Consider the following 27,824-nt stretch of genomic DNA (forward strand, 5'->3'; position numbering starts at 1 on the left):
GTTTCTGACATGCTCTTTCTTTATATATGTATATATATGTGTGTATATCTGTTGCGCGTGTAGATTTAAAGCTATTAAATGATGGTAAAGTAATTAATTTAATTATTAATTTAATAAAATTATCGGCAATTTTCAGTTTGACTTGTACGATTCCTATAATGTATACGTATGTACCTGTTACATACTATGTGGTAGACGTAGGTATAACTAAACAAACTATAAATAAAACTAAATAAAGAATAAAATGTGATACATGTATCGCGGTATTTTGTGGCAACTTATGAGCGACGAAAATTTATAATCAAGATATTTCTTACGATTATTACAATTGTCGTTTAGGAACGGAAATTTAAACATTGAATTTTTATTGCTACTTGTTTACGGCTGGTGTCACTAGCGTAGCCATTCATCTAGAGTACTAAACGTCACATGATAGAAACGGGTGTGAACGTTTTTCTCTTCATTCTCAAGCGTGAGTGTTTTGTCATTTTAAATCAACGCTCGATACTTAATATCTCATCGTTTTTTATTTCAAATAACCTTACCGATATCTCCTTTAAAAGTCACGCGTAACAGCGAACCGAAAAGCAACGCGATGAGATATATTTTGGGCACCACTTTTGTGGGCACTGGTTCCGCAACTATCCTAGTATTAGGTATGAATTCAAGTATTGACAAAAGTTAACCCAGAGTAATATTATTTTCTTTACTTGCCCCTTTATTTTTTGCAAAACTCATAAATTTTCATTAATATCTTCTTGCAGTATTGTATCATTTATTTACTGGTAAAGGAGAGCGTGTTAGTATTGCATGGTAAGTATGAAATAAATGCTACGAAAACATGTGAGCGTAGAAGTATATCGTTAGAAGAAAATGTATTTTAGGTTTTTGGAGAACACGTCACCATATATGTGGGCAACCCTTGGTATTGGACTAGCGGTTGCATTATCTGTAGTTGGTGCTGCGCTGTAAGTTTTCATTGCTCTAAACAACACTGTCGTATGTATATTTCAAATAATAATATGTGTATAAATTGACTATTTCAGAGGGATTCATACGACAGGAGTTTCAATCGTAGGAGGCGGTGTAAAAGCTCCAAGAATTAAAACGAAAAATTTAATTTCTGTTATATTCTGCGAAGCTGTGGCCATTTATGGTTTAATTATTGCCATTGTATTATCTGGAATGTTAGAATCATATGACAACAATGCAATTATGGAGAAAGAAGAAATTCGGAACCAAAACTGGCTAGCTGGTTACTTAATGTTCGGAGGTGGCCTAGCTGTAGGTCTTGTCAACCTATTTTGTGGTATAGCTGTTGGTATTGTTGGTTCTGGTGCGGCTCTCTCTGACGCAGCTAATTCCGCTCTTTTCGTTAAAATTCTGATCGTCGAAATTTTTGGTTCCGCTATCGGACTTTTTGGATTAATCGTTGGAATTTATATGGTAAGCCAGTTTTAAATATTGCTTCCTATCTCAAAAGGTATTAATTAAATTACTTGTATTTTACAGACGTCTAAGGTAAAAATGGGGAATAAAGTATAAATTTAGAATAAGTAGCAATGTTATATAAAATATCCATGAAGTACTTGCTAGGATCGCGATGTTCCATTCCATATTTAGCAGTGGTTAAGAAGAAAATAAGTATAGAAGAAAACAGAAGAAATTTTCTGTTTAAATCGACACAAAAAAGAATTTGTTATCATGTGAAATTAACGTCTACCGTTAATTTCTTACAAATATGATTTGTTACGAATAGGACTTGACTTGAATAATTGTTACAACCTAATGAACTAGAATATAAGGATTTCTCTGTATCAACCATTTGCATAAATAACTGTTTCTAGTAACGTAATGTTTGATACTGTAATGCAGTCTCTTATATACTTATGGTTTTCAGAGTGCGTTATAGTGCTCTCTTTCAGATACGCATAACCGGAATATTATGTTAAATCAACGTAATATTGTATTTACATACGTGTTGCAAATATGTATAAAAGCTGTAATGTTATTTATAAGTTAAACCTTTTTTCTAGATAAAGTAAAAACAGTTTTTCTCTTTTTTTATTCAATAATATTATTTGATAATAGTATAAAAGTTTGCAATCAATGTGTAAATTTACGATTGTGTATGTGATTGTCAACAGTATTAGAGATTCGTATAATTCTTAATGCAACAATAATTGCATGTATATAAATGTTATTCACCATAAGCAATTATGCGATGAATGTTCTTAAATGCCTCCTCCAAACACTTTACATATTCGTTCGCATTGCGATTACTCTTATAACTTGTCACAATAGCTCCCAATCTTTCATCTTGAATCATGTATCTAGAAATCAAAGCGATTAATACAGGCAAGCATGTATCTCAACACTGATACTATTTACATTAGTGGATATTGAATAATATATTTGTAAAAATGAAAATGAAAATATATCTTACCCAATTCCGTACCCATTTTTCACTACCGGTCCGAAACCACCGGCACATATAGCTGGATCTGAAAGAGTCGACGTAGATAGAATATTGTTATTTATATTATCATATGCTGGATCTTCGAAAATAGCCAGTGCTGGAGTATTCGAATGTTCCCAAATTTTTTTTAATGCAAACAAATGCCTGTCAAATCCTTGTCCTATATGTACAAAGAGAGGAGGACAACACAAATATTTCTTCCAACATGTTTATCAAAATAAAAACTTTAACAATTTATTATAATTACCCATAACAGCTTCCTTAGAGAGTTTAGTGTGAAGTTCGCTGCAACTTTTTATTAAATTTTTTAATTCTGATATAGATACATTGCTATTTTTTTCAACCATAATCTCACATGCCCTTTTTGTTTCCATTGTACAAGATCTAAGTGTCTCTGTTCGACCATGCTTAAATGCAGCTGTACTACAAGATTCGTAGGTCGGTACTACACAGTTTATTTGATAGTATAGCGCTAATTGAAAAGCTAACTGCATAATTGCATCAGGACTTACACCAAATTTTTTACACTTATTTTTACCAAATTCATTAAATATCATGTGATCAATACTTAATTTTCTGACACATTCTTTGAATTCTTCCTTTTGTGTGTTAATGACATTTTGTGTTTTAGCATCTATATTAAAATTAAGTTTCTTGATTTCTATTGTTCCTTTCTGAAGGCTACTGATATCACTGCGACAAAATTTTGGCTGTTCTGTCATGTCTTTTTTAACATCCTTTAAGTAAAGAGACATTAAAATAATATTATAATTCAAGATTTTTATTTTATCAATCAATTTCTAATATTACTCACTTGTAGAAATCTTAATACAGCTACACCATCCCCCCATGAATGTTCAAAGTTTACACCAGCATATCCATCTTGCGTAATAATCAACGAAAATGATTTATCAAACCATCTGTTTGTCCCATCCGCATGAAGATACGTCTGAATTAATCTATTATAATCAGTACCAACATTAATGTCATCTAACATCATCATAAATACAGCTGAATCTATTTTTTGTAGAGCTTCTTGATTATTAATTTGTGACAAATGTGTTCTCATATTGGCCCACAAGTTACGATCTGCTGTTGTAAGTATTCCAATAGGACATTCACTGTCCGATATGTTATCTTCTAAAATAGAGCGCAGACAATATGCTATTGCATTTGGTTCATAAATATAACCATTTTCATCCATCACATCGAAACAATAAAAATGCCCTTTCCTCATCACAACTATGTGCCTTCCCAATTCATTTTCATAAATTTCATCTTTTTCTAGTTTTGGCAATCTTGTTGTATTAAATAAGTTGTGATATTGTGACATATCCAACGGAAATGCCTAAAAGAACAATGTTTTTTTTTTATCTGAAATATTAAAAATTTATACTTCTTTCAAGATGAAATAAGAAAGCAAAATATTTTTCTTCACCTGCCAAATTTTTTAATTCGAGTTGAATTTGTTATCTCACCTTGAACAAATAAGCTCCGTACCAGCTAAGTTTGGGTGGCAATGATCTTGTAACAGTATGGAATACATTATTAGTAGATGTTTCAGGTTTCAAGTAAAATATCTCTGGTCTTAGAACATTTTCTTTCAACGATTTCATGAATCTCAGTGACGATAGAAGAAGATTAGTGGCTTTCACTAATTGTATATTGAATTCTGGATTGGATGCCGGTTCAAGAACTATGAAAGGATTGTAATTGATTGGTAAAGGTTTACGGTCGCGTAAATACATATCGAACCAAGGCTCGCTGATGTAACTGGTATGGCGATTTTTAGCATCTTTTGCAATCAACTCTTTCTGCAATCTGATACCATCGTTAGTTAAAAATTGATTAACATAGGTTGATGTTTTTTCTAGTTGGTCCTTAGACAACAATGGTCTTTGTGCGTTCAGATATCTCTTGCATGTGTCCTCCAACTTTGGAATGGGTAAACGTGGTAGAGACGGTTGAAAATGCATCGTAGGGGTCTTACTCTTCTCGATATATTGATATTCTTCATCCTGTTTTATAGATATATTTCTATAGTAAAAAAAAAAGGAACTATTTATATAAAAAAAGATAAATAATTGTATTCTTGTATTCATTTTATTCATTCCTATTATATATCATTCATATATTAAAATATTATTTACCTCGATACTCGTAACAATAATTGCACTTTGTCTTGACCAAACTGAAATACGAATGTAACGTTAGAACTATGAGATTGTTATATAGTAATTATCCATTAAACGTATAGAGTCAATCAGATATTTACCACTTCCTTTTTAAAGTAATTATATTTTAGTACAATGGAAAGCATAATGTCTGCCTTTTATAATAACATATAAAATATGTTTAGTAGAAAAATATATCTATGAAATATAACGATATATCAATGTAAATGTTAATAACCGAAATACGTTTTGTATATATATCTTCTTTTATTGTCACCAGTTTCATTTAAACAGACCGTACGCATAAACAAGAGTTAACAGGCGTAGTAATGCTTTTCGTGCACATATTTTTTAATCATGCAGGGAAAGGTGCATAATGAATGTGTACGCATATAAATGCATATATATATACTGTTATCATTCCTACTGTATCTCATTACAGAATAAATCATTGTAAATATATATGATGTTCAGTTTTATGTCGTATCTTTGCGGTATGCATATTCATATACGCACGTATATATCGTACACATATGTGAACGTACAATTAATTTTAATTGTTTAAAATGTAAATTAAGTATATATATATATATATATGTGCATATAAACATGTATAAAGGCGGGCGCACAATGATAATTGTCACAACACAATAGATTTGGGAAAACACAATTTCCAACCAATAGCAAAGTAGTCTCTGTGTATATTCAAATGTTTATGATTGGTTGTTCTAGCGAATTTCATGAATTTCCCGCTTTTTAGAATGCCACTGGAGCATAATGGGACATTTGACGAATATAAATAATGTATTGTACACTTTCCAGTTTATTTTCCTCGAAGTAACAATAATTTCGCCAACGGATTTGTTAATACCGTTAAATTAGTTTTGTCATCGATTAAAATTGTGCCTTAGAAAAATGTTAGATATATCGTGAAACTTCTGTGCCGAAAAATTTGCTACTCTTTGTGAAGATGTACGTTGCAATTAAAGATTTTCAGTGTGGTGATGTGAAATTCATTATAGTATAGAGTGTGTGTGTCAGTAACAATCAAACTCTGAAATACATTTAATTTTCTATTATACTGATCACTTGAAAATGAACTGTGTTGCTGTGAATGTGAAAGCATCATTAGTATCATAGAAATTTAAGGTTAGATGCGCGTCATAAAACTATATGTTGTATTGTCTTAATATGGGGGAAAGTGTTTAATTGAATCAATGGAAATTCGAGAGAACCTACAAATCTGGTAGCTTAAGGACATTCTCCTTTGACATTCTAATAATGTGCATCGCCCAGTGTACACATTAGATACTGCCCTCTAATACTTGCGTGACATGTCTCTACTTTGGTTACTACAGCAAATATAAACATGTTAGTATAGACGTATCAGTAATTGGGTATCGTTTACTTTCTTCTTTTGAGACTTGCGGCTATCTAAAAAAGTAGAAAATATATATATCTATATATATTTTTATATATACGGTATTTAATATTTTATAGGGCAGATCGAGATTATGATATGGGTCCAACCACGGAAATGATGGTAAATGATTTTGATGATGAACGGACTTTAGACGAAGAAGAAGCTTTAGAAGGTAGTGAAGATTCTCACAACGAGTTGTCCAACTTGCAAAAGGTATAATTCTGAGGTGTCTGAATAAAATATTTAACATGTACGATGTTCACTTTGTAACAAGATTCTGATCCCAACTATTCTAGGATCAAGCCTGTGAAATGAAAAAATCAAGCCCATAAATAATTACAATTATGATAAGTTTCTACAACACTTTGGACTCAAAGTGCGTTCTCGTAGTGAGATTCGTATGTTTAATCAGTTTGTTATACGTGACATGGTAATCATTTCTGTTCTTGTCTTCTTTCAGGAAGGTGATATGCCACTAAAAGATCTACTTGCGATGTATGGATACGGGGATCCGTCAACGGAAAATTCAAACAGTTCAGATCGAATGTTAATACCATCTGGGAGCGGCGATCCGGAAGTTGAAGGCCAGTATTCAGATAAGGGGGATAATGACGCGGATGACGATGACGACGACGACGAAGCAGACGCAGCTAGTAACGAGCCAGATCTTAAGCAATTTTATACAGAAATGTTGGTAAAAGGGAAAGATTCGACATCGTTAGTGTCGGAAGCAGCAATGAAACGAAGCAATGCCAGTAGTGTAGGTTCCGGGGACAATAGTAGACGACACCGAATTCAGGACGACGACGAGGACGACGAAGAAGCCGAAGGCGAAGAATGTTCAATGATCGACGGTTGTAGTAACAATGAAAACACAAGGACGGCCCCGACAATGGGCGGTACTAGTACCGCCAAGTGTACTGGTATAACCACACATACTGGCTGTACGATAAACGATAATACTGTTGGTGGAGTTGAAGGTAGCGTTAGCAGTGGTACTGTAGATGGCGGAGAAGATGGAATAGTTAGCAGTGCTATAGGTAGCGGTACATCGAGGTTGTTGCGAAGCGTTTCCCGGCCACAGAGCGAAGAAGAAGAAGACGATTGTGATTATAGTCCGGACGAAGAAGAATGGAAAAAGACAATCATGGTTGGTATCAACTACCAAGCGGCTATACCGGAAGGTCTTTGTCATTACGACGATGCTTTACCTTACGAAAATGAGGATAAGATGTTATGGGATCCGAGTCATATACCCGAAGAAGAAACCGAAGAGTTTTTGGAACGAGCGCAGTTACCGGCTGTTAAAGGTGGTTCTCTGCCTACAGGCTCTCATATCAGAGACGACGAACAAGCTTTGTATCTGTTGTTGCAATGTGGTTACAATCTTGAAGAGGCACTCAGAAGACGTAGAATGAACGTCCTACCACCAACGGATGCAGTTAGCCTTTGGTCGGAAGAGGAATGTCATAATTTCGAAACTGGATTACGAAGCTACGGAAAAGATTTCCATTTGATACAGAAGAACAAGGTACGCGTTGTACAACATCTTCAACTAACTACAGCGGCAACAAGAAATAATTGTACGTTACGCATGGTTCGTTGTTAAACAGGTTAGAACGCGATCCGTTGGTGAATTGGTGCAATTTTATTACCTTTGGAAGAAAACGGAACGTCACGATATATTTACGTACAAGGCTCGTTTAGAAAAGAAGAAATACGCTTTACATCCGGGCATCACGTGAGTATTTTCTCTGCCTTGTTCTTCTCTTTTAGATACACATTCGTAACGATTAAAATTTCGGCTAAAAATATGTCGTGCATACATTTAAAATTTCAATTAAATCGCACGCATATGCCATCTATATTTATGCGTATGTGTGTGCGTTGTTAAATTTGTTTTATTACGATTGGAAACTTGAAGTATGACAAGACCGTTGAATCGTAAGCAGGGACTATATGGACCGATTTCTGGAGGAACAAGAGGGTGTTCGTGATCGTAGCAGTTCGCCGAACGTTCATTGCCTATTACACGGTGACACGAAACGGCAAAGGTTAGCTGCCACCGCTCCGAATAATGACGAAGGTAAATCAGCGGAACCATGGGGGGATGGTGCTACGGTTGATCCTTTAGCGGATTTGAATGGACCAACGCCAGGACCGCCGCCACCACCGCCTCCGCCTCCACCACCGCCTGCTACGACGACGCCTGCGACCGTGTCATCGTCAGGTCCTGTTCCAACTACATTGCCAACTTCTATGTATTGCACCACGTCAACCCGTCATTCCGATTCATCATCGTCCGACTCTAGCTACGCTAATCCCCATATATGGTCAAACTTGACCTCTCGAAGTCACTCTACCTCCTCTATCGTAACGACGATCACGATAAATACAACAACAACCAGCACCGTTCCAATTGTCACGGCCGTTGGAATGACAAGCACGGTTACAACCAGTTCTACCGTTACCTCCACTAATAACTTTTACCATTCGCGAGCAACGCCGAGAAGTAACGATGTACATGACTCACCGTCACCAGAGAACATTTTACCTCATTTGCCCCCTTAGCGTCGAACACGTCCTTCGGGTTTCCAGCCTGGAAGGCGTCAGATGTCTGCGCGCGATGTCACTCATTTAACATTCGCGTCACCACTATTGTCGTAACGTATATAACATTCGTTAATACCATGAATTATATTTTTATACTCTATCGTAATATGATTATTCTAAAACACGTTAACCGCGGAGAGACAGTAGAACGGGGTAAGTGACACGTGAACAGAAAAATTACTAGAGCTTTTTCCACTTTCTGCTTTCTACTTTACGATAACTATTATCGTTCCCGTAGGTAAAGAGATTATCAGTTGAAATTGTCAAAACGATTTGCATTTCGAAAAATAATTATAGAAATAATTAAGTGTTATCAAAGTGAACGGATTAAAAATTACAATCACTGAATTGTAGCGCCGGGCGCAAATTTATAAGAGTTAATTATACCGTTGTTCTAAACACGTGTCCGATTGCTGGTATTACTAAGTGTACAAAAAAAAAAAAAAAAAAAAAAAAAAGAAAAAAAATGCGATCCGGGATAAATTTGAACTTTCGAAATGGTTAAATTAAATGAAATTCGATCGGGAAATATATATTTGTTTAATTTTTTTGTATTTTCTTCAAGGATACGCAATATACAGAGCTACCCGCTCGCCACACTTTCCACGTACGAGACAAACTTTAAGCAACACATACATTTGTGTATCCTTGCGCCCAATTTGACTTTATTCTCTATACCTTATCAATGTATGCATATTTTATTGTTGTTTCGATCCTACTATCGATACTGAGTCAAGTCTAGGGATTCCACGACAGTTTTTAATAATTTCCCCATCAGAGGCAAAAACTGTATACTACTACTGCTACTAATATTGGTCGTGAACTTTCCTGTGGTGAATATATTTTCTTCGAGTACCACCTTCCCCTTGGTTTCTTTCAATCGCGCGGGTAAAACAGTTTGACTGGAGTCAACGGTTTGTTGAATACCTCTTACGCTTTTAGCGTCGGGATTAATCAACGATCCTTTAACGTGCCAGTCGTCTGGGGTACCTCTGTGTTCTAGAAAATCGAAGAAAACTCCCAATTCGGTTACTGTTTCGCGTGCAATCAGCTGTCGATCCCGAAGAGCGATCCTTGGACTTCTGACGCCTTCCAAGGCTTGGCACAATATTAACACGAGATTAACTTCAAGTGCGAATCTTGTATTGTTTTCATCCATCGATTCGAACCAAGGATCGCTAAATTTTTGATACTTGGCTACAACAGGGCTATCACTGTTCGCAGCAGTTACCGCGCCACCTCCTTTCGTCACGTGTCTACCACTCGTTAACGCTGTCGCTCTTGACAAAATAGTGTTTTCGCAGATAAGAGGATCGTAAGGCCTCCGCACGAGTCTCGGACTACTCAGTAATGGCACAGTTACGTCCAGCCCACTGACGTACACCAAAAACTCGCCTCCTACATTGGAAGAAGATCTGGAAGTGGAACCGGACGCTGCGTGGATGATTCTCCTTAGATCCTTGCTCGAGTGCATCCGGCGATCTTCCGGTGTTGCATGTTCCCATTCCTTTTTAGCGGAATCGGACGACGTACCCACCGCTTGGGACCGAGAATGTAACGCCTGCGTGAACAACTGCGTTGAACTGATGATCGTCCCATAAGTTAATCGAGGCTTGGAACTCATGCTCATCTGAGGTGGTCCGAAATTCATCTCTGCCATTGGCGTGTACCAAAAATCCTGTGTGTATATTGTGTCCACGAGGGTGTTCAACCTCGGAGAGAAGTGAACGAAACTTAACGTGCACGTTGTATTTATAATGATTAACTTGTTCACTAACAACTTCAGTTCACCGCTTGGCGATCTTTTGTCGCAAGATTCCAATTCCTCGGCACTTTCCACGCTGATACCATCGATGATGAACTTAAGGATTCGCGGTCGCAATAACAGATTCACTGTGTTATCGTAAGCTAGATACATGCACTTGATCAGAGTTTCGCAGACGTTCGGTTGTATCGTGTTCCAAACGTACGGTTGCACTGCCATAATATGAATAAGAGCAACGAGAGATTGTACCAAGTCGGCAGCGAATAGGTCCGCCGTGTGTCTTAAGAGAGTCGACGCGACCATCAGCTGATATTCGTGAGAGTTGACGAACATCACGATAGATTTTATGTAAACGGTAGGCGTTTCTCGAGTTACCAGTCCTATCAGAAATTCAAGACCAAGCGTGTAAAGCGGCCACCAATCCTGACATCGCCATTTTCCATTCGTGCAATCATCGTATAACGAGTCTAGCATGCTATTGCCAATGTCGCTAGGCGGAATCAAGCTCAACCATAACTTTGCGATGTCGTTTTCGTTGATCGGATGTAAGGTGTACGGTGAGCGAATGATCAGGTTGAGCAAGTTCAGGGCAGCGGTGCTAAATCTTAAATATGGATATTTTTGCAAAGTAATACCGATGCACGTCATCAATTCAGGGATCATTTGTCGAAGTTGCACGCAGCTAGACTTTCGTTGATGCTTCGAGACGGAACTACGTTCTACGTAAGAGCGTAACAGTTGGGTTACCATACAGACTGCCAATGTTGCCGGTAAGCTCTCCCGAATACCGCTAATAATTTCCGCGTTCCTTTCGTCTGCGTTCTTTTGTGCGGTTACGCTCTCCATTCTGGCTGATTTCTCGTTCACATTTTGCTCGATCGGGTGTTGCTGTTGTTGTTTCCTCTTTCCCGATCGAGAAGCGGCCTCCTTTAATTCCTCCAATTCGCTCGCAGCGATTGTACAGGAGTGCGATAACAGATACTCGAGGCTGGTCGTGTCCTCGCGTAACGTGCTTTTCACGCACTGCACGCACCCAAGAAGCAACGAGACCAGCGTTTGCCGCAAAGATTTCCCATAGCTGCGATATGCTTGTCCAATTTCTTGCATCAGTTGCGTTAATCTTGATTTAAAAATTCTAGAGTCGTCGACGCACATCTGTTTCCACGAAGTGATGCAGCGTAGCGACAACGAGGCGAGCAACATAGTCATTTTTCGATTGGAAACATCACAAGACTGTTTGATTCGTTCCAATAACGATTCTAGAGAGTGCTGCGTAATCAGTTGCGCTTGAGACACGTTGATAGGGTAATTTGTCGCTATTCTCTCGTCGGTTAACGTAACGATAAAATTATACCAAGACTCCAAATTTGTTTCGTACAACGAATCTGTCTTGCTGCCGTCTCGTTTCTCATAATTCGATTCCTCGCCATCGGCATGTATGTCATCCAGTATGTATATCGCAAATTTCTTCCAGTAATCCTTTGATTTGTCCAAAAGTTTCTTCAAATTCACGATAAAATCATCTTCCAGTGAAGTATTTTTGAACAGTTCTAGAGTAATTATATCCAATAGATGAGAATAACCTTTGGCGTCTGGCACTAGATCTCTGAAAAGAGGAGCGAAAAGATGAGTCCAAAAGTTCTCTCGTTTTCGAAAGAAATTTACAAGAATCTCATTTCTGTGATACCACATCGCGCGTAACAGCGCCATCGTGCTGTTGTACAATTTGTCGCACACGATGTCCTCTCTTTCATAAATTCGATTCAGATATTTAACTAGAAACTGTCTACACCCTTCTGTGAAAAATTCTTCCACTGATCGTGGAAAAATTCGCTTGCACTCTGCTGGGTGGACGATATTGAAAAGGGCTTCTGTCAAACCAGGTTGTTTTTCGAGGCATACGGCGACCAATTCAAGAATAGCGACTTTGACATCTGCGTCACAAGTTGGCGACATTAGACCCCGTCGAGAAGCAAAGGTCTCTCGTATGGCTGTACCGTCCATGCCCATGCAAACCAAAAGAGACATTGACGATCCTTCGGCAAACTTTTTCAGCAACTTAACAGCCATTGCTTGTAAAGGTGGACTGAACCAAACGTACAAATAATTCACGATCGTGGGTACTATTAAAAGACCGTTCGGTACACGAGGCGACGAATACAATGCAGCTTCCAACGGTGATCTGTCGCCTATTTCCAGACCCAATGATTTTCGAAATATTAACAATCTATTCACTACCGATAAGGCCAAGTGTACACTTTTAATTGCTTTGAATCCTTTCCCTCGAATCCAATCCGTTTCTGCCATCATTTTGTTGTGCAAAGTACGTTCACCGGTACGAATCAGCTTGAGTAATGCGTGACGTGGTTCTAAATGCAATAAACTGTAGGCAACAACCAACTGTAACTCATAACGTATATCTTTTTTCGAGAGACTAGATTCGAGCGCTCTATGGAGGCAAAACATGCTCTTCAACCATAAATCGGTTCGTTCCGCATCGGAATCGAAATACCAGGAATCCAATTTTGGCAAAACACCTTGCAACAGAAACACCATCCCAGGTATTTCAACGGTGTACAGAGCTTCCTCGTTGTATTTTCTGATTAAATATTTCGATAAAATATCCAAGTATGCATTCAAAATTGGATAAGAGTGAGCGATCGTTTCTATGGCAGATAACCAAGACGCGATAATACCACCGTCGAATGAGACTGCTTCTGCGAAATCTAACGTCTTTTGATATCGATTATTGAACTTCGGATAAACGCCAGCACGCATCCGGGACAAAATTTCTTCTGGATACTCTAATACGAGTTCGGACGAGATATCGATGCAAGCGGCAACTACTTTGTATATGTACATTTTTTCCTCGGGTAATACTGGATAAGAAAATCTGTTTATAATTTCAAAACTTAATTCCGTTGGAATAACCATACTTGGCCGTATACCTACATATTTGGCCAATGTTTTCAACAATTTTAGACCTTGCGAAACGTGCTCGGGCAAGTTTTTGTTCATTTCATTGATACTTGTAATTCCGCCGCCTGCTTGAGAGAAGAGCTGCTCTATCTTGTGATGCAGAGCATCCCAATAGCTTGCCTTTCCACGGAATATCACCACCTCGCGTTCACTTGATAGTATACGTATATTTTCACGGATACATTCTTCCGATATCGTATACATATTCTTGTGAATTGTACATCCTTTTTCATATGGCTTTAACGGTTTGTTATGGTCCCGCTGCCGCGGTACTTCCAATGTTAACGATTGAAGATTGTCCAATTCCACAGCAATTTTTTCAGCACTCGATTCCGACGCGCTTGCCAATCCGATCGCGATGTTTGTTAACGGTTCGAATTCATATGGAAACTGTTCCGCTGCGAATTTATAAATCAACCACAAACCATCGTTTCGTTCTTGCCAAAATCGTGCCGCAGTCTCCGGAAACTGAATTGTAGCGGCAACAGCATCAAAAATACCATTTAACGCGCTCAATTTATCTTCGTCGACGAAAGCGCACACTAAAGTGAGGAGGTTGTACACGCTGCTTCGTACAACTTCAGCGTAATGGGTTTTCTCGTAAATCATTTCGCTGTTCAACAAGTCCTCCAAGTAGTGAAAAACATTTAGCTGTATAGCTTTTATACCAAATGGTCTGAATCTGTTTAAAATATTAATGTCGTCAGGATCGACAGCGTAATTCGCCAACATCCAGGATAAAAATAGCGCGCTATCTTGAGGAAAATTATCACGAATGCATTTCTGTTCAAAAGTTTCTTGCATACTAGTCCTCACGCTGCGTATCCAATCTTCCATATCGGGGCTAGAAAAGATACACTTTTACTATAAGAATGCTACTTAATTCACAAGTAGGAAATACAAAATAACATACTGTTTTCTAACATCTAATGTTACTAAAAATAGAGCTACTTGACTGTACTGTATTTCTTTAATCTTTTTGGCAATTGCTTTCTTATCTTCGTGACTTTTTGTACTTGCTAACCGCCTTGGCTCTCCCTGCAAATAGAATATTACTATATGATATCGGACAACAACATATTACGCATCATACCTTACTTTATACGATACTTACTCCGATACTTTCGTAAAGCTTCATAAATTCAGTGTCTGCGATATGTATATCGTTAATAATTACTGTCAGTATGTGCAATAATTCTCGCATTTCAATCAGGCTACTGTTGTATAACCTGTGTAAGTATTCCTCTGTACATAGTTGAGATCTTACGGGTGGTATTACCATTTTTAACATCTCTATTTGTTTTCGAACGGATTCTAACAGTGTTCCAAATAGAACATCGTCAAAGAACTTTGCAAATTCCTTTTGATAGCGATGACCTTTATCTTTGTATTCAACCATAAGTTTAAGGCACTTTATTAAGGTCATCCTTTCGGAATAATAAAATATCCAGATATCATCGATTAATGCTTTCATTGACGTAAAATCTATAAGTTGAGATGCAAAAGTTTCTGCGCAATTCCGATATTCATATTTTATAAAATTACAAACCAGATCCCATGTAATCGTGGCATCTAAATTCTGATGAAAGTAATATAATTTGTCATTTATTTGTCCACAGCAGAAGAAGAAGAATAAATAAAAATTTTTTTCCAATACGTACGAGAAGTGGGGCAAGTTTACTAATTAATTCGAACATTCGAGGTGAAGGATCATTTTTGGGTATGTTTTGAAGCGATGCTTCCGTGTATGGTTTAAAAAATAGTAATCCTTCTTTGAGAAGTTTAGTTTCTTTCTTAATTTCATCTTCGACTAATTGTTTCTCACATCGACACACCGTATCCGATATTAAAAACCACAACTCCTTACAGTAACTATATACCACGTGTTTTAGGGATACAATAACAATCGTGGTATGGAAGAAGTGAATTTTTATGAACCATGGAGAAAGCAACAAATGATTTGTAAGTACAGTGAAAAATCAAATTTATTATTTACTTACGGAAAACTTTCTACAGTAGGCACTTCCATTTCTAACACACCGGCTCATATAAACCGTGTGAAATGTGATGATATCGTAAATTAAAATACACATGGAAATCAGATAAATATATCATTTGGATATCGCATTCCTACATTATTAACAATTGCTCGGTAATAGTAACGTAAAACATAACCTTAATTTGTGCATAAAAGCGAGTGACAATAACGGACCGATGTCAATACACATGTGTGCAGTTTTCAATCGAGTTTCACGAGTTTATTTTTTTTTAAGGGATTTCACGAAGAATGATCTTGAAAAATTAATCGCTGATTGGACGATGAATCGTGTATTCTTAAAAGTAAAGCTGAGCTAGGGTTCCTAAAAGAATTTAAGTTGGCTCTACTGACATGGATTTCCCGCCGTCACCAGTCGCGCATTTTGTAATTCTTCGTTTTGGGTAAAAATGAAAAGTTATTTCGTAAAATTGACCGTACCCATGAGGAATTGTGTTACTTTCAACGAGAAATAGATACATCTTTGGGTACGTAGATATTTCATGTATCTTTTAATGTAATTTCATTGTACAATCGATACATCTTTCAATCAATACATTCCTTATGATTTTCACGTTAGATCTATCGTAACGAATGCGCTAAATCGAACACGCAACTTTTCAAAGGCAGCGTCAATTTCTTCCACATTTTCTCCAAGAGAAAAGCAACGATTTCTGCAAACGATTCAAATCAATCCCAGTGAACGAATTTCAAGAGAGTCGCAAGTATACTTGGTTTTATTCGAATAGATGTGGAATCATCGAGCTCGCATCAGTACATTGTCGTGGTTAGTGAGAATTATTAACGAGGAAGAAAGAAAATTGTTTCGATGTGGCAGCAGGTAACAATCGAAATAGGTGAAGAAATGGATCGCAGGAAAAGCAGCGATAGGGTCGTCAGGGCGCCGACGCGAACCGTCGAGGCGTACGACGCCGCGTCATAGACGCCGATTCTCGGTTAGTACACGTTCGTCTTGAACATCGGACGCGTCGCGTATTTGTTGCCGCATGAAAAAAACATTTTGTTCGGTTGTGCACGATGTTGTCAGCGTGAGAGTGCATCGATAGAAGAAACCGCGTATTTTTCGTGATTACTATGCGACCTGCCGCACATTGTACCTGTAAATATTTCGATTTGATCGTAAAGCCGGCCTTCGGTTCTTCGGATGGCCGTATTTGAGGCAATATTTTGTCGCGCGAGATCTATTTGTCCACTGCTGCTGCCCGATTTGTCCTCTACGGTCCTTCGTAGGTTGCAACTCGTGTACGCGCGTTCTACAATCGGGGTTTTTTCGCAACATTCCTCTCGATTAAACAATTGTGACGGTCTGTCGAGAGAAATATTTAAGATTCCGGCGTTGATCGTTCGATTTTATGTTTTCGGGTATTTCGAGGAGATTTCGTGAACGTAAAACTGGCCTGACGAGAGATTGCTCGAGAGGTGAAAAAGCGTACGAGCCCGGAAAGATGGAACGCGAAGCGTGAAATCATCGGGGAACCGAATAACAGCGAATAATTCAGAGCACATATCATCCGGAGCTGTTTCGAGCCGTGTGTGTTTTCATAATCTACGTAGGACGCGATTCATGTTACGGTGGATACCATCCATCGGGAAATACACATAGCCACGCGTACGCGGTGTGCGTTAAGAGTATTCTCGGTTGTATTATGGCCCCTTGAAATTTGTACGCGTTACACCGTCTATGCAGCAATGCGGTTCTTCCCTATATCCGTCGCGAGCAACCCTTCTGCTGCTGCGTAATTTAAACGTACGATAACGAGATCAGGCTGCGTTAACGCGTCACCCTTCTCCAGGGTTCGATGGTGATTTCAAAGTAACTTCGCTTAATCGTACCATCGACTAATCGATCCTTTGATCCGTTTCAGCTACGCGAGAGATTTCAAGGGGGAGGATTTGGTGTTGATAGTTTATGGCGTGGCAACGATAAAGCACGTGTCTAGGTGTGCGCTCGGCGAGTCGAAACTGAGATGTACGTCGTCGTCGTGTCAAGCCGTTGAAACGATGAACTGATTTCGCGACGATTCGGGGGACGTATTCGGGTCGAGCCTGTGATCTCGCGCGCGCCCACCAGAAAAGACGGACGAGATCCACAGAGCTACGAAGAAGAAAGTGGAGGAGTGAAAAATGAGGGCCTCATTGCTGTTGCTGGGGGGCATCGTGGTATTCTCGGTCGCGGTCGCGAGAGCTCTCTCTTGTGTGTGCTCACCGTTCGAGTGTGACATTCTCACGGATGATGATTGCCCCGGAGGCCTCACTTGGGACCCCTGCAGGTAAGCCGCGGACCACTTTTTCCCTTTTTCCCTCTTTCTCTACCTACTTGATAGATTTTCTTCTAGAAAATCACTTTTCCACGGTTCCTGTCGTTCGCGTGTACCAGAGACCGCCGCGTTTACCCGGCAAAACCGATCCACTACTCGTTCATCCTATTCCTGTCGAGGGACATTACCTGCAATTCAAATCCATGACGCAATAAACCTGTTCTAACGAACTTACTTTTTTTCATAGTAAGCAACAATTCATACAAAACAACGATGAGAAATAGGATTCGACGTACCAAAGTGTCTGAATATTCAAACTAGAAACGAACTAAAGCGTGGCTCACTGAATTTTTATATGCCGTTTTTTATTCGCTCATGTAGTCAGATAGTGCATCGATCGTTATTACATCGCAAGATCAGAACTTTTCCCGTTCTTTCTCGCGCACACACGATCAGCAGTAAACTCTAAAGCTGTTACATTCACGTGCGTATCAGTTAAGGGGTGTTTCGCGCCATTATTCATGCAGATATCTTGAACCTGAAATTCTTAAAATATATTCCGAACTACTAGTCTCTTTTAATACAAATCCTGCATAGAATGTCATATAGTATTTTTCGATTTGCGAATTCGTTTTTCACTCGTCCTTCGAACTGTGTACGTACTTATCTCGATGTAGACGATTTCAGTTGCTCCCGCGATTCTCTTTTCGCGTGCTCGGACCAATTTCAACTACCTAATTTGTCTTACTAACGGTCTTACGGAATCACGGTAACGCGCTCCTAAGCTCTGGTTATATTGTAGCGTATTGATACACTTTCTTGCCTCGAAAAAGCTTGATCACCGTATTATCCTACGAACACGCGAGTTATCGTTTAAACGTTCAAAAATGTTACCCACTGAGAATTTATTGGAAAATGTTCAACGTGGAACGTGGTTTATTGCTGAACTGCATACTTGTAAATGGAGTTCCAACTTATATTTTAAATAAATAAAAATTTTAACGAAACTATGTTATGTATAAAATGTTACATTTACAACTGTACTTATTACAATTATTTCCACAGATGCTGCAAGGTATGCGCTCGCGTCGAAGGAGAGCCGTGCGGTGGTCTGTTTGGCTTTTCCGGAAGTTGTGCCGATGGCTTGCAATGTGTCATCAAAAATCTTCTACCTAACGCGCGAGAAGTGGACGAAGGAATCTGCACAAGTAAGTGGAACGAATATTCTTATATCTAATAATATCCTTTCAATCCTATTATTGTACTTTCTTTCTTCCTTTCTCTTTCCTTTCGCACCTGTTTAACAATGTACAAACTCTTAGCTTTCTCTTGCTACGACGATAATAATAAAGACAGGGATCATTCGAGGCAAATGGTACATCGATTGTTCCATCGACAATGCTAATCATATCGAAGCAACGTTAACGAGGACGAGACATTTTGCGCTTGTGATTATCGATGTAGGGAGGTAATAATAGTATTTTACCGGGGACGTGTAATAATGCTTGAAAAAGTATACATACCCCCGATACGATTTGTATTCAACAACCGATTCAGAGCTGGGTACATTTACAAATGTTACAAAAGTTCTATCTTGTTGTTCCGGAATTCTCCGAGCCAGTCATCCCTTCCTTTGACTTTCTATCCTATTTATTCTCTATACTTCGACTTGTAGCCCCTCCTTGAAACTTCTTCACACTTTGAACAAGTCGAGCCATGAAACTGTGAACCCGAGAGAAACGAACGCGACAGCTCCTGGCTGCGAATTTAATTGAACAATTTTTCCGCTGCAACACCCCGCGAGTCGTTATTACTTCGCTTCTTCCGCGCCGAGGCTAGTAGAAAAAGCAGCGATGACAGAGAGCAGAAAAGTTTCTCGGGTTTGTTTGGCGTTGTTAGAAAAGTTGAAGGTGGAGAAAGAATAAGGTAAGGTCCGGACTTTGAAAGTTATCCAGAATTATCGTTGGGTCGGAGAGCGGTAACGCTAACAAACATAGGTGCCGTGTAACAGCCAGAATAGCGAGGTCAAAGTAACGATCTGTTTGAAATTCCGGATTTTATTAACACTCTCGCATGAGTGAACGTAACTCGGTTGCCGTTGCAGATGGCATCGAGCCAAGCTCCATGCAACAGTGGCTCGAATTTTTTTTACCCGTTCCTCTTATCGATAAGATGCTGTTATAATTTTAATAGATATCAAACTTTTTTGTTAACGTTCGTTCGTTACTCGGAATTCCCTCGAATTTCTAAGCGAAGCCATTGATTTTAAATTTGAAAACGCCATAGTTGAAAACTCGTTGAAAGAGTTTTTCCAGCTAAGGTGGTAAAAGAAAATAAAAGAGCTGTTCTACTCGAAATCTCTTCTCCTACGGCTGAACGCTCTTCAGATTCGCGTTCAAAGAGGTCGTGAACGCTTCGATACTAATTACTCGCACCATCTTCTTTAAAGTTATAATCTTAGAGTGGCAGATAATTGAATTACCGTGATTCAATTTCTTCACACCAGGAACTGCGACTATCTTCCTTTTTGTATACGAAATGTCTAGCTCGAACATTTTCAGTAACCGTCTCGCAACCCGTTTTACCGTTTTTCACACACTTCTTATCGTTCTTATCATTCTTATCAATTTTCTAACGATAATCCTATTCGGTGATATTAATGAATAGGATAGGTATATCCCCGAAGCAAGCAAGAAAATTCAGCTAGTCGTATGGTTGGAAAAATTGGTCGGAAAACGATTAAGAAAGAGGGTGTACAGAGGTATGCGCTCAGTCCGCGGATAACGTGCATACCCTCGTTGAATTTAAGCCGATGCATATGCACTAGTATGTACTTGACGTGGAAGTTCAAGTGTTCAGTATTCATGGAATATCGTTGCTCGAAGGCAAGAGATCGTGATGAGGGAGGAGAACGGGGAGAGGAGCAAATTAGTTTAGGTCCCTCGTATTTATATTACCGTGCTTCCATTTAAAAGCTACACCTCCATCGTAACGACACGCGCGCATCGTAATTATCGCGCTTTATAAGTTCCCTCGTTAGATGAACGCCTATCCTTTCGTTATCGATTGTGGTTTTTGTTTCCTTTTGTTTACCAAGTGAAATTTACATGATTCCGCGATAAATGTAGGCAGATACGAACGCGTTTGGGTCCACTGAAACGAGAACGCAAGACAGTGCGGTTAAGAGAAAATGAAGGTGGAAGATATCTAAGTATTCACGGACCATTTCCTCGTCGCTGCTCATAATGACGTTATTGCCTTTTGAAGGTTCGGTTGGTTGGTGGTTGCTAGGAAACTGTATCTGAATTTGTTAACCACCGACATTATCGGTTTTCGACCAATGTGCCGGAGATGTAAATTCGTCGGAATCAGCCAGTATTTGTAACGAACATTATTTGCCCTTTTTTCCCTTCGTTGTTCCGTGTAAAAGAAAAATTCTTTTCATTCTGTACGTTTTCAATCTCATTCAAGGTTTCCGAGTATCTTTATTATTCATCGCATTTCCCGTCAACGCCATTCAACGACACCCCTCTCGTATTTAAAACGTTTTAAATCCTAATCCTTTTCCGTAGTGTATTTTCTTTAGATGCGTTATCCACGTTCTGCATCATTTTATTTAGGACAGAGGTGAACAGTGTTGGATGCATACCACTTATACTCATCTTGTTATTTCCAGTTTAGTAGACTTTGCGTAGTTTCGAGGACCACTGTTCCTATCTGCTTCTAAAACATAGAGAAAAAAATTTGTATCGAAAAAATTTGCGCACCGCTTACTCCTACTGGAGGAAATTGTTGCAGAGCGCAGCAAGGATACGCGCGCATTATATGTATATCTGGCTCCTCTCTATGGTTCGTGTACCACGATACTCGTAAATCTTTGGAAATAGAGGAACACGTTCCTCGGTCGCGTACCGTAGCGTTTAGTAAACGGCGATGGTAGCTCACTTTCTTCTCTTTTCGTACAGTTTACGGATTAAAAATTAAATTATGCGCGCTCGAGCAAGTTTTGCGGTGAAATATTGACCGTAATACTATCTGCACGATACATGCACGTACGTACATACGTATATAATAGCGTGTACGCATCGTTTGCATGCTCGCAAAGTGATATCGAGCTCGATTAACCAGCACGAGCACGTCGTACCCTCTTACGAGTAAGGTGAGATCCTCGGTCAGCCATGAACAACGTTCATGCGATAAATTAATCACGACACTTCAAAGCTCTACTGTACGAAACATAATTTCAGCAGCGCCCCTTACCAAACGTTAAAGGCAAATATCATTCTTTCGCATATGTACATATGCAAATTCCTCTTGCTCCGCGTTGATTGAAACATTTTTAATCGTTGATCGCCATTTATATGGTATACGTACATGTGCTGGTATACGAAATTTAGCAGCGAATGTTGGTGAAAAAATTCCACGTCCCCTAGCTCGGTTGTCAAGGAGAAATGCATTCACATCCGTGACGAGTGCGCGCTTCTGTATATTTTATGCAGTAGCGCAATAGAGATGATTCGTTTTCCAGAAGAAAATCCGTGGCGCGAAAGCACGATGCATTCCCTGTGAAATGGTGAAAGTGGCGTACAACCACGACCACGACTACAACGACGACGACGACGACGACGACGACGACGACAACGACGACGATGGCGACGACGATTACGTTGCTAGCGTCACGATTTTCAACGATGAATTCGTTTAATTTTTCTACCTCCAATAGTCGCTTCGTAGATCGAAATAGATGTGCATTTCCTTTGAATATATTCGCATTGGTGGACTCATTGGCTGTATTCGAAGTATCGTGCTAAAACACAAGGAGTTGGCGCGTAAGGACATTCTGCGAATACGTTTCACAGCACGGCGACCCGTTGAAACGAGAACAAAACGAAACAAACTCTGGCTTTTCGGTTTAACCAGGCGCCAACTTCTCCCAAAAGAATTAATTTTTACGCGCAGCATCATTTTGAAAGCATTACTTTATTCGAGGGAAATGCACGGAACGAACACACTCGTTTTTAAACGTGCTCTTATCCGTGAGTAATTACCAAGTTGAGTCGAGAGTATGCGCAAAAAACGAGAGACGCATTAAGCTCGGTTTTATGCCAGAGAATATTATTTCAAGTGCAGAGCTGCGTTTTTCTGTCGTCGGATAATTCAAGACGTCTCGAAATTTTCGATTCCTGACGTTTCCGGTCAGTCCAGTAGTATGCCCCATCTGAGATCGATAACATTAAACCTTTCAATGCAGGAGCAATTAAATTTCAGATGATCGCGAGCTAAACCACGTGAAAAAGAACCCGAGTCGAGTGTACGTCGTTGCACATCCAACGTTGAACATTCGATTATCTGTTGTAAGGCTGCGACAAAATGACAAGGGTCGCGCTTAATAGTTGGTCTGCGGTCGAGAACAGGATTTCAGTCTGGCATGGGAGGCGGGGAAGGCTCGTTTCCAATCAATTAAACCAAGAATAATCCCCATTTTCAACGACGTATATTCCTCTGTAGAGGTGTCGTATGCATGTAGGTTGCGGCTGAATGCACACCGCACGCGAAGTATCAGCGACCGTGGTAGACCATTCTACAAACAGTAGTTTTCGTCGCGTCGCATCGCATCGCATCGGCTTGCTGAAGTTCACTTTGTGCAAATGTACGTTATGCGTACCTACGTGTTTATACGTTGACACCCATAGAATTTATACAGATACGTGAATTCCATGTATATCGTACGCAGTTTCTTGTTGCGCTTGTTTACGTTCAACTAAGACAATCGTATCGTTTAGAAAAGATGATTGTAAAGTATACTCGCGGTAAGATTAATAAACGTACGTGACCGGGTTGGGATTTTCATGAAGAAAAAGCACTGCGAGTATAACTCTTCGAATTGTATAGAGTTAGGTGGTACGATTGCTGGCGCGAAGGCTGACCGGGTCGGTGTGTATAAAGATATACATGTATATACGTAAGGTAGGAAGCCCAGTTTCTCAACGTCAAGTAACAAATCTTGAGAATGGCTCGTAAGCGAACTCGGTGCTGCATGGCATTCCTATGCAACGCTTTCGCCCGTGTGTACGTGCACTCTACGAATTCTGTACGAGGACGAATACACGCTCCCGAAAGTCCACCATAGATCACGGTCGTTGCATATAGAATTCGTATTTTCCACGATTTCAGAAGAGACCGTTCTGCTAAACGGTTAATGGAACCGCAACCGCGGCACTATCGGTGCACGTTAATTAAAAAGGAAGAAGGAAAGGAAGCAAGAAGAAGCATAGGCACTCGGTTGGTTGGGGCGTTTGATTAAATTTATACGGTTGTTTACCTGAAACAGTGACTAAGAGCTGTTAGGGGTTGGGTAGGGCGATGGTAAGACGTATAAACGCATAAATAGATTGTTTAGCTCGGGGGTTGGCACGCAGGTGGTAACCGCAGGATACGTAGCCGGCGGCGGCCGCGCCACCCACGCCGGTAGCTTCGAAGGGAAACGCGTGCAATTGGGATAGAGTAGTTAAGCCAAGGATTCGTTGTGCATCCTGTGAGGTGTGCTCCCGCTCCGCTACCTACCTATATAGCCATTGTGTAGTCCGCCGCGTCGCTCTCCGTGTACGGTTGCAATCGATTACTCGCTTTATTTCGCGTGAGCTGTTGGGACCTCACCAAGCTGCGTTATATTACATTGCTAAGCCGTGTCGGTGCCGCTCAGCGCGAATGTGCCGGTGTGCTCTCTCGTGTACTTCAGGATATCAGCCCGATGCTTGGCTGAGTGGTGTGCAATTCGTGAAATTACATGAATCGATAGGAGACAGCAGATACGACGCGAGAGATACACGCTGTTATAACATCGGTGCAACGGATCCAACGGATGACCTCGATGCATCGGATGGATTTCGGGATTTTAAATTTGATCGGATACCGATCGGGAGGGAAATGGAAAAAAAAAGAAAAAAAGAGAAAAAGAATAGAAAACGTACATATAAACTGCAATTTTTACCATCGCGTGAAATACTCTACCAACCACTTGGAATGTATCCGCGTGTTCGTCTACGCTTCTCTTTTCAATCGAATTGATTAATTCTCTTCCTATTTGGTTCCCCCTTGCGAGTTATCGCGGGACAAATTCGCTTGATTGGAAAATGATAAGCGTGACAACGAAACCAGTCTCTTTTATGCTTATGCTTTTCATGGATCTCGAGATCGTTCTGCTCTTGGTGAATTTACCATCGTTTTCTCCAGTATTTTCTACGTTACGTATACTATCGAAACAAGCATTTTTCCTTACGATGGCTGTTTTTCTTTGTACTCGGAAAAATAAGGATAGCGAAATGAAACCTGTACATATATATATATGTATATATTATAAGCAGCGATGCTTCTGCAACATTCATGACTTTGGTGAAAATCTTTCTGTATGTACCTCTAGAAGAGAATACTATAAAATGGTTGTTCGAAGAGCCGACTCATTTTCATTGTCATGTAGCGAATATACGTACATATGTACACGTATTACGGTACCATGAATTTCACTCTTTCGAAATTATAGAGATGCGACTTTAGATATAATTTACAGGCACGGCCGTTTCTCTCATTTGCACGGACTAACGGGCGCTGTACTCCGAGTTTCTGTACATCCGTGCCATTCTAACTCAGGATTACTGGAAATTAAAGATTTCATTTAACATCGTTGACACAAAAATCGGGGAGAGTTTTAATTTGTTAATGATAAAACATCAAGAGACTCGTTCTATCCTCCACCATTAGCGAAATTAAAAGCATCGAACTTTGTTACTTCCTATACAAATAATTTATTTCACAGAGCAAGGAAGTCGGACGGTAAATCTGTTCGAATACGACTTTCCGCGGGAACAAACGATGACGAACGTAGTTGGTAATTGCCCTAAATCATCGATCATCGTTCACGTGGCAGATAATGAGGGAGCGTAGTTTTAGTTTCCGGTTCGTTTAATTATTACGGACGGGGATGTCGAGCCAGAAAACAAATAGCTGACAAGCCGGACGGTGCGTTCTGATGTCGCATTTTATGTACCTCGCACAGACGAATACCATAGTCCAGCTGGTTTTACGTTCTCCATCAACGTATGATTCTGTACCGTGATTAAGTCGCCTCTCGTTCCGTGGATATAATTTACTTAGTGTTCGGTGAAACCGTTATTTTTCATAACACCATTTACTTGCTAACCAGGCATTTGGCTGCATCTCGTTGCCTCCCAGCTGACCTACCGCCAATTTTTCCACTCTCGACGAATTTCATGAACGCGAAATGTTTAACTATTGATTTTTCCCCGTACACGCGATGCCGAGAGAGCAGCCGTAACAAAGGTAGATCAAAGATAATCGCTCGCGCTCTGTTTGCATCGAAGTAATAAATTCTTGTAATATTTCTCGCCGCATTTCTGTTCCACTCGAAAACGTGAAATCAGAAATTTCATTCATTACTCGCGCGTTTCCATCGCGTTCAGAAACGAAACGTGAACAAAGAAATGAACGTTTGAATCGCCTAGATTCCTAGATCGGAAGACAGAATCGACGACGCCGTGGTTTGCTGGAGAGCGTTCGCTAGTTCGGTGTGTACTCGACGAACCACGGTCAATTAGCTGGAAGCGCATTCGAACCGTTAACTCGAAATGAATTCGCGTTTAGGGTTTGCTCGGGCATAGAGGGTCGATCGGTAAACCGATCGGGAAATTCGATTTCTGGGCCGGCAGACTCTGGATTATTAAACTTATCGATCGAACGGACCTAGTGTCATGGTTCTTCCTGCCTCGGTGTTGTTGCTCGCAGCAACGTTATATCCGCCTTTCGCGCAAATGGCCTTTCCCTCCGTCCTTCCTATTCCTTTGCAAGGCTCGACCTTAGAAAAGGAGGAACTTGTGTTAGCCGTTTCGATCGGTAACGACCTCTCTCCGAAATTATTGTCGGTTCTAACCCAACCGCTAACGTAGTTCACGGTGAAATCGCAATCCAGTTTTCACGGTGCTTGTAATTGAATCCGAATTTGTCGTTAGAGTAGGTAGGTATAGCGAGTATCGTTAGGAAACCACATTATATTCTCTTGGGTGCGATAGAAGCCTTAGTCCGATTCGACGTACATACATTCTACCTGTCCTGTTTACCAATGTCAGCAACCGCGTAATTCCCTAGACCTTCTCCTATCGATACCAGACTCGTGTGTCCCGCGAGAATTTCCATCGCACCTCTAAATGTTATCGTTACGCGATAAAACGGCGATCTAGTAGACTGTCGAAATAACGGATCGTGGGAGTAAAAACGAAACGTTGCAAATCAATAGCGTGATTTTCGCTACTTGTACGTATCCGTCTCTATTTACTACACCATTCGCGTATCCGCAAACTTTGAACGCGAAGAAAAGAAAATGACAAGCACGTTATATAACTTGGTTTCGCGGTTGCCCCTTCTTTCTTCCAGAGATTCCGGGCAGATGGAGGAGGCATTGTCCGCAAGGACCTATAATGTCGGAACCTGGTTGCAACTTGGTGTCCGAGGGAACAACCGGAAAGAACGGAAATACAGTGTCGACCGGAAAGTGCGTTTGTGGACCGTCGGTGCCTTGGTGTCCTTCCGACAACGAGCCTCCGCCTTACGATTTCGCTACCCACCACGAGTGCAAGCTCAATTTAGCTGCGAAAATGGATTACGGTAAGTTCACGGGAAAAAATGAGAAAAGAACCGTTTCCTAAATTATTAATTACTATAATTGTGCACACGTTGCTGACACGTACGGATCAGCGCATCAACGAAATAGAGTGGTTGGTTTTTTGCTCATTTCGTTTCGGCGATAAAACGCTCACCAGTGAAAGCGACGAGGAATCGTTAAAATAGATGAAGTCCGTGAAAGGGGAGCAGAGCTGGAATAACGAAACTGTGGCAATTGCCCCCCTGTTAATGAAAAGAAAACATAAATAGTAGCAAAAAAAGGAACAATGACGGCTAAGGGGGAGAAACGTAAGGTCACGAAGACGAGGGATACGTGGCGACGTTAATGAGAAAAAGACATATCAACGGGCATGTTTCGTGACATAACTCTCACTCTCTCCGTTT

The 27,824-nt window shown here is 40.0% G+C and overlaps 5 protein-coding genes across 8 annotated transcripts in view; 3 read left to right on the forward strand and 2 right to left on the reverse strand.

The window, feature by feature from the left end:
- The first annotated feature begins 360 nt into the window (after positions 1 to 360).
- Positions 361 to 2,445, forward strand: LOC143423445 (V-type proton ATPase 21 kDa proteolipid subunit c''). Its single transcript, XM_076894804.1, has 6 exons — positions 361 to 456; positions 546 to 656; positions 765 to 813; positions 885 to 968; positions 1,047 to 1,446; positions 1,513 to 2,445. The coding sequence occupies exons 2-6, from the start codon at positions 596 to 598 to the stop codon at positions 1,543 to 1,545; spliced, it is 627 nt and encodes a 208-aa protein (XP_076750919.1). The 5' UTR covers positions 361 to 456; positions 546 to 595; the 3' UTR covers positions 1,546 to 2,445.
- Cpt2 (Carnitine palmitoyltransferase 2) lies at positions 2,193 to 4,818 on the reverse strand. 2 transcript variants are annotated; one of them, XM_076894761.1, is made up of 7 exons: positions 4,755 to 4,818; positions 4,630 to 4,670; positions 3,958 to 4,516; positions 3,294 to 3,827; positions 2,727 to 3,216; positions 2,447 to 2,639; positions 2,193 to 2,333 (listed from the first exon to the last, which is right to left on the reverse strand). In XM_076894761.1, the coding sequence occupies exons 1-7, from the start codon at positions 4,797 to 4,799 to the stop codon at positions 2,201 to 2,203; spliced, it is 1,995 nt and encodes a 664-aa protein (XP_076750876.1). In that variant the 5' UTR covers positions 4,800 to 4,818; the 3' UTR covers positions 2,193 to 2,200. The 2 variants fall into 2 exon arrangements, with proteins under 2 accessions (XP_076750876.1, XP_076750877.1); XM_076894762.1 differs by lacking the exon at positions 4,755 to 4,818 and having other exon boundaries at positions 3,958 to 4,497; positions 4,630 to 4,657.
- A 1,038-nt stretch (positions 4,819 to 5,856) lies between these two features.
- LOC143423424 (mesoderm induction early response protein 1) lies at positions 5,857 to 9,122 on the forward strand. Of its 3 annotated transcripts, none has more exons than XM_076894763.1 (5): positions 5,857 to 6,024; positions 6,154 to 6,289; positions 6,537 to 7,607; positions 7,690 to 7,817; positions 8,026 to 9,122. In XM_076894763.1, coding segments are annotated over exons 1-5 (1,959 nt in total). In that variant the 5' UTR covers positions 5,857 to 6,022; the 3' UTR covers positions 8,648 to 9,122. The 3 variants fall into 3 exon arrangements, with proteins under 3 accessions (XP_076750878.1, XP_076750879.1, XP_076750881.1); XM_076894764.1 differs by having other exon boundaries at positions 8,029 to 9,122; XM_076894766.1 differs by lacking the exon at positions 5,857 to 6,024 and adding an exon at positions 6,373 to 6,452 and having other exon boundaries at positions 6,229 to 6,289.
- A 127-nt stretch (positions 9,123 to 9,249) lies between these two features.
- Nup188 (nuclear pore complex protein Nup188) lies at positions 9,250 to 15,666 on the reverse strand. Its single transcript, XM_076894721.1, has 5 exons — positions 15,434 to 15,666; positions 15,095 to 15,305; positions 14,548 to 15,012; positions 14,347 to 14,471; positions 9,250 to 14,277 (listed from the first exon to the last, which is right to left on the reverse strand). Exons 1-5 carry the CDS (start codon positions 15,460 to 15,462, stop codon positions 9,408 to 9,410), a joined length of 5,700 nt encoding a protein of 1,899 aa, XP_076750836.1. The 5' UTR covers positions 15,463 to 15,666; the 3' UTR covers positions 9,250 to 9,407.
- Positions 15,667 to 16,444: 778 nt separating this feature from the next.
- Cmpy (crimpy) overlaps positions 16,445 to 27,824 on the forward strand; it is a 50,864-nt gene continuing 39,484 nt past the window's right edge. Inside the window, exons 1-4 of the mRNA XM_076894813.1 lie at positions 16,445 to 16,588; positions 17,396 to 17,759; positions 18,813 to 18,955; positions 27,192 to 27,422. Of these exons, the coding sequence (XP_076750928.1) occupies positions 17,614 to 17,759; positions 18,813 to 18,955; positions 27,192 to 27,422 (520 nt within the window). The 5' untranslated portion in view covers positions 16,445 to 16,588; positions 17,396 to 17,613. The remainder of the gene's footprint in view (positions 16,589 to 17,395; positions 17,760 to 18,812; positions 18,956 to 27,191; positions 27,423 to 27,824) is intronic.

Source organism: Xylocopa sonorina, chromosome 5 (genome assembly GCF_050948175.1).
Source record: "Xylocopa sonorina isolate GNS202 chromosome 5, iyXylSono1_principal, whole genome shotgun sequence".
Classification (NCBI taxonomy): Eukaryota; Metazoa; Arthropoda; class Insecta; order Hymenoptera; family Apidae; genus Xylocopa; species Xylocopa sonorina.

Excerpts from the sequence above, each read along its gene's own strand:
- LOC143423445 (XM_076894804.1), top strand. The coding sequence starts at position 596 with ATGAGATATATTTTGGGCACCACTTTTGTGGGCACTGGTTCCGCAACT. Across the intron at positions 814-884 it reads GAGCGTGTTAGTATTGCATG|GTTTTTGGAGAACACGTCAC; the intron begins GTAAGTATGAAA and ends AATGTATTTTAG. Across the intron at positions 1,447-1,512 it reads TAATCGTTGGAATTTATATG|ACGTCTAAGGTAAAAATGGG; the intron begins GTAAGCCAGTTT and ends TGTATTTTACAG.
- LOC143423424 (XM_076894763.1), top strand. Across the intron at positions 6,290-6,536 it reads AGTTGTCCAACTTGCAAAAG|GAAGGTGATATGCCACTAAA; the intron begins GTATAATTCTGA and ends GTCTTCTTTCAG. Across the intron at positions 7,818-8,025 it reads GCTTTACATCCGGGCATCAC|CAGGGACTATATGGACCGAT; the intron begins GTGAGTATTTTC and ends TTGAATCGTAAG.
- Cpt2 (XM_076894761.1), bottom strand. The coding sequence starts at position 4,799 with ATGCTTTCCATTGTACTAAAATATAATTACTTTAAAAAGGAAGTG. Across the intron at positions 4,517-4,629 it reads TTATTGTTACGAGTATCGAG|AAATATATCTATAAAACAGG; the intron begins GTAAATAATATT and ends TTTTTACTATAG. Across the intron at positions 2,640-2,726 it reads CTCTAAGGAAGCTGTTATGG|GACAAGGATTTGACAGGCAT; the intron begins GTAATTATAATA and ends TTGTACATATAG.
- Nup188 (XM_076894721.1), bottom strand. The coding sequence starts at position 15,462 with ATGGAAGTGCCTACTGTAGAAAGTTTTCC. Across the intron at positions 15,306-15,433 it reads CCTACTGTAGAAAGTTTTCC|TTACTGTAAGGAGTTGTGGT; the intron begins GTAAGTAAATAA and ends CGTGGTATATAG. Across the intron at positions 15,013-15,094 it reads GTAAACTTGCCCCACTTCTC|AATTTAGATGCCACGATTAC; the intron begins GTACGTATTGGA and ends TACTTTCATCAG.